Below are 12,282 nucleotides of genomic sequence, written 5' to 3'. Positions count from 1 at the left end.
GCGCAGACTAAATCTTGTCTGACAGAGGTATGTGGAACGTGAGGACTTGTCGATTCTCATATTCTGGGTTTTGACCCTCGGATCGAGTCATCCCGTCAACGGCTCGATCGTTTATCAGGACAGCCCCGACCCGAGCGCACCGCACCTACTGATGCTTTCAATTATCCATTTAGGATAAATGGATCAAAACCCACGAGGAACGATTCTCATTGGGTCGAATCTAAGCTCTCATCGCAATGCTGTGAAGTCGATGTGCACGGGACTTGAGCACAACATCGAACGCCACAGAGCGATTCGCACCGAGCTGACCGCAGATGACAACATTTATTGGCGCTTTCATACAGATGTCACAGCGATTCGATGTGATAAGCACCGGGCTTCAAGCATCGAATCGCGTTCACCTCGTCGAGAGGTTTCCCTCAGCGTGGTTCGTGGGAACGACTGTTAAATGTCTTGTTGTTTGTTGACTTGAATAACTTGCTCGTTTACTGAAGGCAATACGACGGACCCATCGTCGGGTCGCACATCGTTCCGTCTCGGTCTCGAGTTTCGATGGAAGTCGTTGTCCTTCCTACTTCGGTTCTCTGAAATCTGTGTAGGAGAATCGGATTGAACGGTGCTCCCGCGGCGGAATCCATTCTGACTTCGTAACCAGTGGTGGTCTTCAGCCATCCCATCGGGTGAACCGTGAATACCTTCTCTCTTGGTGAGCGGGAGGCTAGATTTCGACGGAGCTCGTGACCTCACTCCGTCATCAAAGAGCCTTGGAAGCCCATATCCTATGGGACGAGCGGTATGTTATGCAGAAATGATCGGAGCACATTCGATGATGCCTCGGGGTCTGGCAAAAGAGAATTTGTTCGTGAGTACGAGGCGAGCGATTCTATCGAGGACTCGAATCACCGAAAACCTCAGGAGCGCTCACTGGCAATTCGCTTCCTTTTCTCGAACTATCACGCTAACCTTATCATCCAGTCTGTTTGTTCGCCTTCGACTCCCGATACTTCGGGGGTAAGTGTTTCGAATCGTTCACGACGGCGAGAGCGTTCACGTCCAACAATTTGATACCTGCAGAAACACAGCACCGTCCTGAAGCAAAAATCCTCGCGAGATCATAGATTTTCATGAGATCTGACGGTCTTTGCTTAGGCGGAAACTTACCGAGAGTCTCTGTTAATGAGGTTACGTTTGCCGGAAGTTGACTTTCAGGCTTCGAATAGAGGAAACTGACGAGTGCGGTTGAGCTGCTTCCGTCTTTATTCCCGTTGGAGTTGTTATTCACCTCGAGGGGTCCGAAGTTCCCTTTCCCATTGAAGTACTGACAACATTCAAGGATTTGAAACAATTTCCAAGCGTCCCTGTCTTTCTTTTTCGGGTACTTCAGGACCGCAATCGGAGTTGCCTGCAGACACGAGGGCGGAGATGAGTTGATGACTCGGAGAAGAACGGCACTGCTGCTCCACTGGACGTAAACACTCACCTCTTCGGCTCTCTGAACTCGCAAGTATCGGAGACCTTTCGGAAGCTCAGACGACAGCCATCGATTGGCGTCGCGTGCGGTCGCGACATCCTTCTTCATTTCGTCAAGCTCGCTGACAACTGAAATTATAGGCTTCACGTCAGGAGTGTTTGATGAATTCGCGTAAATCGGTAACCTCAGGTACGTCTCCCCTCGGGATACGCTCCATGAATTGATGATGTTGATTATTATATATAATAATATGAATGGGGATCGTTGACTACTTGCCGCATTTCGGGATTACAACAATACTGCTCCGTGATGCGACCATGTTCCGGATCAGAGGCAGATGATGAGCGAGTACGGATGCGTCCACGACGGTATACAGGCTGTTCGTGTACTTGATCGATTTCTTCGAACCGTGATTCCTGGAATCCGATGAAAAAGAAATCAGACTTGATCTCGGTCATTGGAATTGCGAGCTCTCTCCTCGAATGAGAGCACTCACCCATTGGATGAAATCGGCAGAGAGTTACGAAGGGATCTGCCATCCAACTTTTCTTCGAGCCCTCGCACCTCGTGCTGCAGCCACGCATGAGCCATCGACTTCATCAGACCTTGTTGTCGCGTGGTTTTCTGACAGGAAGCCGGAAGCGGGGACTTCTGCAATGAACAGAAAAATCCTTTACTGACATCGAGTTTCTGAATTCTCCCCCACGGGGAGTACGGGTGCTCCTGCTCGTGATATCGATCAGGATCAATCCGTATCACATCGGATCCCTTCCTGAGGCTCGCGAATTTCACCTCAGATACTCAAACTTGTAATGGACTGGACCGATGAGCTGGAGGAACTTCGGAAGGAGTTTCCCATCCAGGGTCCCGAAGGTCGGCGCCGCCGTGGCGTTTTCGAAAAGCGCGCCACTCCATCTGACTCACAGTCTAAACAAAAATGGCGCTCTCTGATGTCAGCTGACTGGACAGTCGGGACGGCAACCTGCTCCGAGGATAAGGCTCGTAGCTTCGCGTGGGAACCGAGGCCACATCCATGCGTCGGCTCGACGCTACTTGATCATTCTCATCCTATGCTGCATTTATTCGTGTTCAGTTGAATTGTCAAAATCCGACGCCTATGTCGAAAACTCTCGGAATGGATAGCACGGATTGCGACACTGATATGGACAGTTTGCTGATCCGCTCAGTGGAAAAACTTGATTCCATCATCGCTCTCAGGAATGAGCTCAATCAATACATGGAGACTGGAATGATCGACTTGGCCAGAGCACGTTACGCTACGGGCGGCCCCAGGTAAGAAGTTGGCCCGATAGATTCGGATCAAACGCGGAAATGCCAGACACGGTCTTGAACATCCGTAGGGTTTCATCTCGGGGGAAGGTATCGGTGGCTGAAAGTCCATTACGAAGCCCCGTCGCGTCCTTGAGCGTCGGAGGGATATCGTCATCAGACGTAATTCCTTGAAGACGGGCCTGATCAGAATGTTCGAACTCCGACTACGATTTCTCAAGGACGCGGATTGCCTTCATTCTTCTGAAGGAGGTACACTTAACTAGAAATTTGTCTTTCAAAGATCCACGATTTCGTCCCTCTCGTTCAATTTGGGCCACATGGAAGCTTCGAAGCGCATTAGCTGTGAACCTGTGTCATGTGAGCTCCCGAGTAGCGGCTCCGCACAAAATGACAACGTCCTCACACGATTCCATCTACAACCGCCAGCGACTCAAGCGAACAGAACACTCAATCACGAAGAAGCCCAGCTGAGAAACCGTCAGGTAAGTTCAGCGAATTTCAAGACGGAATCGTTCCCGGCTCCAACCGCGTTCCTCTACCTGAGCTTGACGTCATCGCATTTCTGCAGGTGCCTTCCTTGGGTAGTTCCGGTTCGATCCAGCGAGATTCGCTAGAATCCGACAACGACAAGTCGAGTTCGTCACTTCTAGACGACAGACATTCATCGAATGGGAATACGTCATCAGTCTCCGGGTACTCTTCAGATCAGAGTCGGAGGAACAGTCAGAGCACCAACGATCCACTTCGGTGGTTCGGAATTTTGGTGAGTCATTCTTCGTCAGGCTCATCGACCTCGTGTCTGAGGTGATGATGAGCGACAGCGGGTGGGAAATTCCGCGCCGCTCCGAACCCGATAGATCCTGATGAATTGCATTCGTCCTCCTCCAGGTTCCTACTTCTCTTCGGAGCTCCAAGCAGTGCTTCGATCGAGCGTTGGAGATCCTTGCGGAAATAGCATCTCAGCAAAATGAGCTCTCGACCATGCTGGATCGTTTCCAAAAACTTCGACGGAACTCAGGGAGTCTCGATAAGAACCTCAGGGATTTGAAGCTTTCAGAACAAAGTAAATCCGTCGCCGTCAACGATAAATAGAATTGTGAAAATCGGAAGCGGATGATTTCTCCAACTATTTCCCGACTTGTTGTTGACCATTTGTTGACCGTATTGGAGCTCAAGATCGTTCAATGAAGCACTCGCGAGACTGTGACTCTTCCATAATAAACTATCTAAACTCCCTTTTTGTCTATCGCGAATCGTGATTTTCTTCCGATCAAATCCGAGCCAAGTGCGATTGGGCGAGCGGTTTTAACTGTCAAGTTTCGGGGTGGACTCACCTCGAGTTGAGCTTTGAGAGATTCCAGAACGTGATCTTGGAGGATGATTCTCTGACCCGGGATTATCGAGACATCAGTTTTTGGGAGAAGCTCACAGAGCTTGCCGATGACATCGTTGATGTAGTGCAGACGGAAAACGGATCTCTGGCCATCTGTAGAGACCTGAGAGCGCTTCTCCCAGCTCTGAAGCAGAACGGCATTCGAGAGGGGCGGCTTATTCTGCAAGCGATCCATCAGCAGCGAGTACTGAATGTCTTCCGGGAGTGGGACAGAATTCAGGGCGAGTCCCTTCGATGTCAAGCGAGTCAGCTGCTTACGAACATGCTCGATTGTGCCGTCTGCAATTAGACCGTCTGCTCTTCAGCAAAGTAATGGTATGCTTTTCGTTCCATGATCTATTTAGGGAACGATGAGCTCTGCCAAAATTGTGCTTGTGGAAAGATTCGAGGAGGGGTGAATTCTGTGGGGGGACGTACCGGAGCTGCCCATGACTCTGTGCAAAAGAACGGAGACGAGGTTCGAGAAATCACACGCCCGTTTGATGAAGCACATGTCGATATTCTTCGTCGCGGCATCCAGAAGCATCCAGTCCAGGGAGAGTTTGATAGCTCCCATCATTCTTTCAGAAATCACCTAAGATGAGACGGGTGATGAGAATCCGCGAGATCGGCGTCAAGTCACACGAAACGTAGTCGACAAGCGGACAGCACTCTAGATTCAGAATACGTGAATTGACTTCCAACCTGTTTGACCAGCTGTCTGCAGCTCAGAGAGGAGTTGACAGTGAATTCTCGAGAGAGTTGATTGACCGGGGATGAACTGTGTACGCTTCGCTTCCCTTCAGCCTCTGATGCGACTTCATCATCAGATGAGAAATCGTCTTCGGAATCGACGGAACTTTCTTCGGATGTTTCCGACGGGGTTTGTTCGTCTCCCTGGCCGTCTGAAATTCATAGTAAGGCTCGGATCGTTTCGAAGAATGTCCTCTACTGCTTCGGTCGCCCTGACTCGAAATTCGGTCATTCTGATCGATGTTCGTGCCCGTACCTGAGCCGTTGGAACCGGGTCTGGTTCTACGACGAGAGTCAGCCTGCTTCGCCGTCATCTTCGTCGCCGATTCGACGAAGCTGATGATCTCGTGATCATCATTCTCTTCGTCAGAGCTGTCCCCGAAGGCCTTACGTCTGCGTCTGTATTTTGCCCTCGGACGCTTTGGGATTATGCCCTCCCCTGGAGCGGGAATAGTCTCTACCGGTTTCACCGCCGGCGCATCGTTAGAGAACGGATGTTCGAGGCAGGTTTTCATGCAGAGGTTGTGGTAAACCTCGAGGATCATCCTGGTGCTGATAACAGTCATCAGCTCTCTCACAGTCTTGGTGTTGGTATGTGTCTCATCCTGAATGATGGACCGTGATTAGCTCCGGCTCGTTTACCGACCGATTATTGTCGTTGTCTACGGATCGCAAGCTACATATTTGGCCGTTGTCTTACCCTATGGAGGTTCCTCATACGTTCATCTACGGCGAGTAGCACGAGGACGCAGTAGAAAAGAACGCCGCTCTGGAAACTCTCGACTTTCAGGACGTCGATGACGGTGGACACCGTCGACCTGTCGGGGACCTCCTCATTCCAGAGGGACTCGACGATAACGATGAAACTCCTCACGTGCAGCTCCTCGTGATCCTTCCCCGTTGATTGGGCGGTGCTGCGAGCTTTCTGCAGAGCCACGCGATTCTTGTCGAAGGTCGCCTTGAGGTTTGAAGCTCCTCCGATGAAGGGTTCAGGACTTAGGAGGCACCGCAAAAAATAATACAGCGATCGCAAGCTGTACAAGGTTGTGCCCTCGAGAGTACCCAGCTGATTGTAGGGCTGGCCGACTCGGGGTTGGAGGAGTATTGCTTGTTGGTAGAACCTCAGAGAAGACAGACGGTGAGAACAGGAGTCTTGCTGTCCGCCAAGCTCGTGCAGGTATCGCTCTGACATGGAGAAAAACGTCGACTTAGGGTAGGCTTCAATATGTCATTTAGAAGGTTGAAGCATACATTCGCTTCGAGCAAGAGAGTCGAGAAGTACCGGAATCTCGCCGAATTCCACTCACCGAGATCGCCCTGGGCTATGAGACACCGGTGAGCACACTGTAATGCCCACTCGTTCATCTCATGTACTTTATCGGAGGGAAACTCATCCAGCCGACGTCCCATCGACTCGCTCGGTCTGAAACGCGTCGGGATTTCTTTACGGTCAGATTTACGACTCGGAATGCAGAGTTAACATCTTTTTGATCGTCTCATCAAATTTCGCGACTTAAATCATCGTGCTCGCTCCACCCACCTCAGGGAAACGTCCATGATGCCAGACAAGGGCACGCCGAATTCGTCCTCCAAACGGATTAATATCCGATGATAGGCGCCGAGACCCGAACTCAACAGCTGCTGTATCGCGGCGAGCGACCAAGAACTTTTCTCTTTCTGAGGGATCACGGAAGAAATAATTATTCCGCGCTCTGCCATCTACAATTCGCAGCACCGATCCAGGGGGAAGCTCAACGTACCCGGGTTTTGAAGTAGGTGAGTGGTTCGTAGTAGGCTTTCCTCCAGAGAGCGTCTTCAGCCTTGCGCCCGAATTCGAGCGGCGCGCCGAATAACGCTTTCTCCGCGTAGTCTCGCAACTGTTGTCGCAGGAGAAGATCTTGTTTCGATGCGTCGCATCGTCGCACCACCTCTCCCAAAGCCCTGGAATCGTATGAGCCCGTTATTGCTTGATTGCGCAGAGAAATACTTCTGTCCGCCTTCTGGAGGCGGTCACGGAGGATTCCCCGCTGTGGGAATGAGTACAGTCTCCCGCAGTTATTGAGATTAATTCCCGATTGCCTCATCGGGTGTCGGTGACGTAGGTTTGCGTGAGGGGTTTGATTACGTAGGTGCCCTGATCTAGTGCTTCTGCGAGGTTTCCCCGGAATTCCCTCAAGACACAGAGAGGCATTAGGATCCTGCGTATCGCAGTCTCGCGAGTTTAGATGATCGAGGTTCGTCGAGGGTTCTCGACGACGCGACGGGGCAATTGTGATTACGATTGATAACATTCTCGAGGATAGGACTTCTCGAGGACGGAAGTTTGAGCCGCTTAGCTTGTCGGCCCCCAGGAGGCAGGATCGACCCCAGACAGCACTCCCGGTCGCAGGTCGCAGCACGTAACGGATGAAACTTCAACCCGTCTCAAAGACATGTCGGAGCAACATAGGAGGAGCTTCCCACGAATATGGAGACGCTAGGTATTTCGCAAAGCTCGCAATCGCATTCGCTCGACATGCAAGCTCCGTCGATCCCGAAATTAGCCCGGACCCATGAATCCCATCAGAAGACCCGAGATGCCAATAGTAGACCGTTTCTGTCACCTTCATCAAGAATGATCCAAGTCATCGCTTATCTCTGTTCTGCACGATTTCCATTCGAAGTAAAAAAATATGCAGCGCAGCAAGATCGGATGTCTTGGATAGACATCGACGACTCGAGGGCTCGATGGTCGGAATTGTGACATTATTTTGGGTGCTTTTCGTAAGTCGTTGGAAGCCCCTACGACATGAAATCTCACCTGTAGTGCTTCTTAGTCGACTCCGTAATCTCCATTTCGTTGTTTTTTTTGCTTTACACTCGAAGTCGAGCCAATCGAACAAAATTACCCGTTTTCGCTAGTCTCGAACTCGCGCATAGTCACTGAATGGGAAATGGATCACAACAGGCACGCATCCGCTTTATATGCTGGCATCTCTCCGTTCTCGGGGTTGAGGAAGGTTGATCAATTCACACGAACGAGTGAGAATGTTATGGTTCGCACTTTTGCGTGTTGTTGTTGCGCTGATCCTCTGCTAGTATTTGCGGTGGCGGCTGCTAGATGCTGCCCGCCGCCAATATTCCAGCAGCGGCGCCATAGCACTGCGGCCTTGATGGAAGACATCTCCATTGAGTGACGCAGGTCAGAATGGAAAAGAGTCGCTGCGGATCGGGGAGATTTGAGCGACGACATTCATGCCTGAATATTCGGGGGTGAACCGAAAGCGAATGATCAAGGGAAGCTGGTGGAGGGATGATGACGAATCCTTCGTTGATGATCTCTGCTGCATGATGTTCTGCCAACGGGCGCTGTGGGCGCTGATTGCGGAATCTGGACTCGACCGAGAAGAAGCGCTAGCAAGACATTTTTGAGCCTCGACAAGAGCTAAGCGGTGACCCCGAGAGGAAAGACCCCTTTTGAACTAGTCTCGGAGTTCATGAAAGAACATGCATGAAAGTTTCTCTTCTTGGCGATTCGCCTTTGTCTCGAGGCTTTTCTCCTGGTTTCAACGAATTACTCCAAGGTCAATATAGGGAAGCGTGGGGAAGATGTCTCTTCGCGGAAGGCTGTCGATGCTTTATCGTGGCTTCCCGTGTCAGCAGATGATCGGACTGTTTATTCCGCCACGGCTACTGAGGTCCAACAATCACGTGGTCCAGCATGGGTTACGTAGTGGCATATGCCGGAGTTGGCGCGGTTAGAATTCAGGGTTACTCGGAGGCTCAGGTACGTGAGCTGACTATTCCATCCATGATGCTGAGCCGAAGGGTCGGCTCCATGGTCTGTGCTATGTCGATTGAAAAAAAAACTCCTCCGCGAAGAGATGTAGCGTCTCCTGACCGTAGAATGACACAGCCAAACGTTCAATCCGAGAGAGGAAAATTTATTTTCTTCTATGACTGTATAAGGGGCGTGAGAAGATCAGGGCTTTGACGGATCGCTCTAGAGCAGCGGTTTCCGATTTCTTCTCAGCGCGGGACCCTCTCCGAAGTCCTCGGCCTTCTTCGGGACTCCTCGCAGTGTCATTCCAGGAGGACCAGAAGTCGGGGGGTTCGCCAGACAAAGTACATTCCCTTTGTTCATTTCATTGAACAGGATCGCTCAACATAGTTAGAGATTCTGACGTGTTATGGTCGATATTCTTGTGAGCTGTTTCGAATATTCATCATCAGAGCATCGAAATTAGTTATTTTCACCGACCTCCGAGACAGCCGAGGTTAGAAGGAGCCGGTGTCAGGAACCTCCAATGACGCAAGTCACACCAATGGATGAACCGCTCGGATTACCTGCTGCCAATTGATCTGGCTCTCTTTCCTGGGGACGGTCGCAAGTCGACCGTCGGGTATCCGTATCGGATATCGCATGCGAACCTCATTCCGCTGCCCTTGCGTAGCCGGGAGCTGATGGTGAGCGTGTGAATTCAAGGCTGCAAGACTCTCGAATCCATTGAGTATCGATGCTTTTCCGAGAGCTGTCCATGATCCGCCGAGAGGAGAATTATTCTTCGATGCATCAACGGAGAGCAATTTCTCTACATTCCTTATTGGACGACAAGGGAAGTGGTGCCTTCAGAATGAGCGAGGAGCTTCTCGGGTGTAGCTGGAGTTCAAAATATAGGAGGGGGTATCATATTTCGAGGACACATCCGAACGACACCTCGAGGGACTTTACAACGCTACGAAGATTTCTCCCGCAAGGCTCCGAGACGTGCCTCCCGAGTTTCTCGGGAGAGACAGTGGATGGAATTCCGCCGAGGAATGATCACAAGGTCGATAGGAATGCGGTCTACCGCATCCGTTCGACAGAAAGAGCGACAGGGAAATCCCGGACTTAAAAAATCGGATGAGTTAAAGAAATACCGCTGGCGTCTCCATCGGATAAGGGTGTCTCAGTGAGCCTTTCCGTAAGATGCTCTGGGAGATGTTTTAAGACCTCTCCCGGGATTGAGATTGGGAGGGAAGTCAAGACTAAGGAGGAGGGGGAGGGTTGGGAGGGAAGTCGAGAGTTTGGGATGGAAGAGCACTGCGACCTTGGGTCATTCATGAAAAGTGTTCGGTAGAAGCCCTCGAAAATAATTTGAAGCTCGTTCAAGAAGCCATCCACCACCCATGGGGAATTCTCGCTGGAAAACCGATTCTTCACAAAGAAGACTTTAAATGCTGTGGGTACCCGCTGCTTTATTAGGTATCGCGATTGCATGCTCGTAGAAAAGCGGGACTGGACCTCTCAGTCTCTGCGCCTCTTCCCATACATCATCTCTACACTGCTGGTGATTCTCCGCTTCTTATTCGAAAGATAATCTTCCCCCAGTCGCTCTTCCCCAGTAGCCTCGTCGCAAGCGGGCATATTGAAACTCCGTTGGGGGAAATTCGAAAGAGGTTTCTTCTTCCGAACAAGTATCATGAGTGGGGCTCTGTCTTTCTTCGGCGGGTCATCCAGAATGCGCAATCGAGGTAGTTTGTACAGGTGAGCTGTCCCGTCAGTCTTCGAAGACGCAGTTGACGATGAAGACGCTTCACTCAGACCCCTGGAATCTAGGTCGGAGTCAGAAATGTGGAGAACGTCGTCGTTAGCCGACGCAGGTCAGGCTTCTCTCGACGAGCCCACAGAGAGCACGATCGAAACCTGGGTCGTCATTCGAAGCTCACGTTGCACCGCCTCCCCTCTGGCAAAGCACTACGGCTATCTTTCAATCAATGCTGCAATTGATGCAGAAAAAAAAGAGAAAAAATGGAGAAGACAGATACGATCTTGTCCGTACGAGTGAGCGGATGAGTTCCAACCAGGCTCACGACCGACCCCACTCCTTCCGATCGCTTGGTGAAAAATTCCCCCTTGCCCGAGGTGGCCCCTGACTCATCTCCGACTCTCTCATACCTCCCTCTACCACGCGCCTAAGCTCTGACATCGGTTTTTGTACAATTTATCGAGCCTGTCGATTTGGAGTCCGCAACGTTTCGCTCGCCGCCTCTTCGCTCTCCTAAGTTATCAATTCGACTCAATGCAGTCGGATACAAGGAGCGATATTGCATCCACCGCGAACGGCTCGCGCTCTGAGCCTAATGGTCACTGGGTCCCAGCCTTCAAGCTAACGTACGAATTTACGCATCTAGAGCTTACCTGTGCAGAAAACATCAGGATTCAAAAAAGTCGATCGATATAATCCTTTCTTCTTTTCTTCTAATATTAATCTACTCCTCTCCTCGTTGAGCGTTTGAGAGACCGTTTCTGATTGTATGCTGTCATTCCGCGGAGAAGTCTGCGGAACACCAGAGGAGTGAGTAATGAATGATCAGAATTCGAAATATGATACGGATAGAGACGTGACGAGACAAGCATCGATCGATAGATTCATCGAATTCCGCGAGCCATGGGCTTGGGATCGAGGAAGCGCCCGCGACGCGAATGAGCAGCTCCAATTCCGATAGGCTCCCCCAGTGGCTCAAGCCCAGGCTAATACGTCATACATTTGATCCGTGAAGAGCTTAACGAGGTCAAGAGACTACCTTGAGACTTGGCGCCGGGGGCTGCTCGCACGAACAGGTTCGTTCATCACATGTGGAACACATCACGTATTCAATGGGTGCTGCGGCCGTTATGAGACCCAGAGACACGGGGACCGCGGGCTCTGACGGCGATCGTCGTTCTGGAATCGATCGCGGGAGCACCTCTTCCGGAGTATTCTCTCTACTTTTTTTCAACCATCACGAAGCATCATAGGGTGCAGAGTATTCCGGCAGGCCACGCTGTTCTGTCGACGATTCTGCTGGACGTGTGTGTCGTTGTGGCGGTATCCAGCTGTCCACGACGCATTTGTGTAGCAGCACGAGAAGAATCAGCGTGCAGTAGATTTTCCAACATTGAACACAGAACTCTCCTCCCCTCTCTCCTACAAAATCAGACTTGATTTCATCACCTGCATCTCAATCCAGAAATACTCGGATGAGGAAGACAGCCTCGATCTCAGGAACCTTCTCTGCTCGGATCGATACTCTTCCTCGATACCCACGCATGCACTCCGTCAGCAGAAAGGTATCCCGAAGCCGGAGAGAAAGAATGAAGTCGTCAAAAAACCTTTTTCGGACCACACGGAGCTTCTCGAGATTGCTCGACCACGCATGCGAGACTTTCCGCAGGAGGATCTCGGACGACACAGGAAAGCCCTCCCGATCAAGCTTCGCGCTTACACAAGGCGCCTGAATTTATTTTCATCCGACTTGTCATGCTATAACTCCCGATCAAAGAGCGCGCGGAGGACTTCGTGAAGCTTTACGAGGCGTCATCCCTGGGCTCTGAAGCCCCCTCCTCCTCGACGAGTCGGGAGTCCTTTCCGGGTGGGGCGAGAGGCCACCA

The 12,282-nt window shown here is 51.1% G+C and overlaps 3 protein-coding genes across 3 annotated transcripts; 1 reads left to right on the top strand and 2 right to left on the bottom strand.

Moving 5' to 3' along the window:
* Nucleotides 1-497: 497 nt before the first annotated feature.
* On the bottom strand, nt 498-7,724 carry Smg5 (Smg5 nonsense mediated mRNA decay factor). The gene is made up of 16 exons (XM_029110934.1): nt 7,690-7,724; nt 6,650-6,830; nt 6,430-6,566; nt 6,197-6,306; nt 5,590-6,074; nt 5,146-5,494; nt 4,842-5,041; nt 4,575-4,731; nt 4,099-4,436; nt 1,968-2,122; nt 1,748-1,914; nt 1,481-1,599; nt 1,162-1,402; nt 964-1,068; nt 696-841; nt 498-591 (listed from the first exon to the last, which is right to left on the bottom strand). The coding sequence occupies exons 1-14, from the start codon at nt 7,722-7,724 to the stop codon at nt 968-970; spliced, it is 2,775 nt and encodes a 924-aa protein (XP_028966767.1). The 3' UTR covers nt 498-591; nt 696-841; nt 964-967.
* LOC100902930 (coiled-coil domain-containing protein 115) lies at nt 2,407-4,005 on the top strand. The gene is made up of 4 exons (XM_003741387.2): nt 2,407-2,764; nt 3,045-3,246; nt 3,333-3,527; nt 3,653-4,005. The coding sequence occupies exons 1-4, from the start codon at nt 2,589-2,591 to the stop codon at nt 3,854-3,856; spliced, it is 777 nt and encodes a 258-aa protein (XP_003741435.1). The 5' UTR covers nt 2,407-2,588; the 3' UTR covers nt 3,857-4,005.
* Nucleotides 7,725-10,155: 2,431 nt separating the features above from the next.
* LOC108863968 (uncharacterized) lies at nt 10,156-11,498 on the bottom strand. The gene is made up of 3 exons (XM_018638757.1): nt 11,436-11,498; nt 11,050-11,188; nt 10,156-10,463 (listed from the first exon to the last, which is right to left on the bottom strand). The coding sequence occupies exons 1-3, from the start codon at nt 11,496-11,498 to the stop codon at nt 10,156-10,158; spliced, it is 510 nt and encodes a 169-aa protein (XP_018494273.1).
* Between the last annotated feature and the right edge of the window lie 784 nt (nt 11,499-12,282).

The sequence above is a fragment of the Galendromus occidentalis genome, unplaced genomic scaffold, assembly GCF_000255335.2.
Source record: "Galendromus occidentalis unplaced genomic scaffold, Mocc_1.1 scf7180000077170, whole genome shotgun sequence".
NCBI lineage: Eukaryota > Metazoa > Arthropoda > Arachnida > Mesostigmata > Phytoseiidae > Galendromus > Galendromus occidentalis.
This window is presented reverse-complemented; position numbering and strand designations above follow the sequence as displayed.

What these genes read in the sequence shown, in the direction of transcription:
- LOC100902930 (XM_003741387.2), top strand. Translation starts at nt 2,589, where the DNA reads ATGTCGAAAACTCTCGGAATGGATAGCACGGATTGCGACACTGATATG. An exon ending in TACGCTACGGGCGGCCCCAG is followed by an intron (nt 2,765 to 3,044) that starts GTAAGAAGTTGG and finishes TGTCTTTCAAAG; the next exon opens with ATCCACGATTTCGTCCCTCT. An exon ending in CCCAGCTGAGAAACCGTCAG is followed by an intron (nt 3,247 to 3,332) that starts GTAAGTTCAGCG and finishes GCATTTCTGCAG; the next exon opens with GTGCCTTCCTTGGGTAGTTC.
- Smg5 (XM_029110934.1), bottom strand. Translation starts at nt 7,724, where the DNA reads ATGGAGATTACGGAGTCGACTAAGAAGCACTACAG. An exon ending in CATAGCCCAGGGCGATCTCG is followed by an intron (nt 6,075 to 6,196) that starts GTGAGTGGAATT and finishes TCTCCATGTCAG; the next exon opens with AGCGATACCTGCACGAGCTT. An exon ending in CTCTCAAAGCTCAACTCGAG is followed by an intron (nt 2,123 to 4,098) that starts GTGAGTCCACCC and finishes TGTTCATTGCAG; the next exon opens with AAGTCCCCGCTTCCGGCTTC.
- LOC108863968 (XM_018638757.1), bottom strand. Translation starts at nt 11,498, where the DNA reads ATGTGTTCCACATGTGATGAACGAACCTGTTCGTGCGAGCAGCCCCCG. An exon ending in CCCCGGCGCCAAGTCTCAAG is followed by an intron (nt 11,189 to 11,435) that starts GTAGTCTCTTGA and finishes GGTGTTCCGCAG; the next exon opens with ACTTCTCCGCGGAATGACAG. An exon ending in TCCTGATGTTTTCTGCACAG is followed by an intron (nt 10,464 to 11,049) that starts GTAAGCTCTAGA and finishes ACTCCGACCTAG; the next exon opens with ATTCCAGGGGTCTGAGTGAA.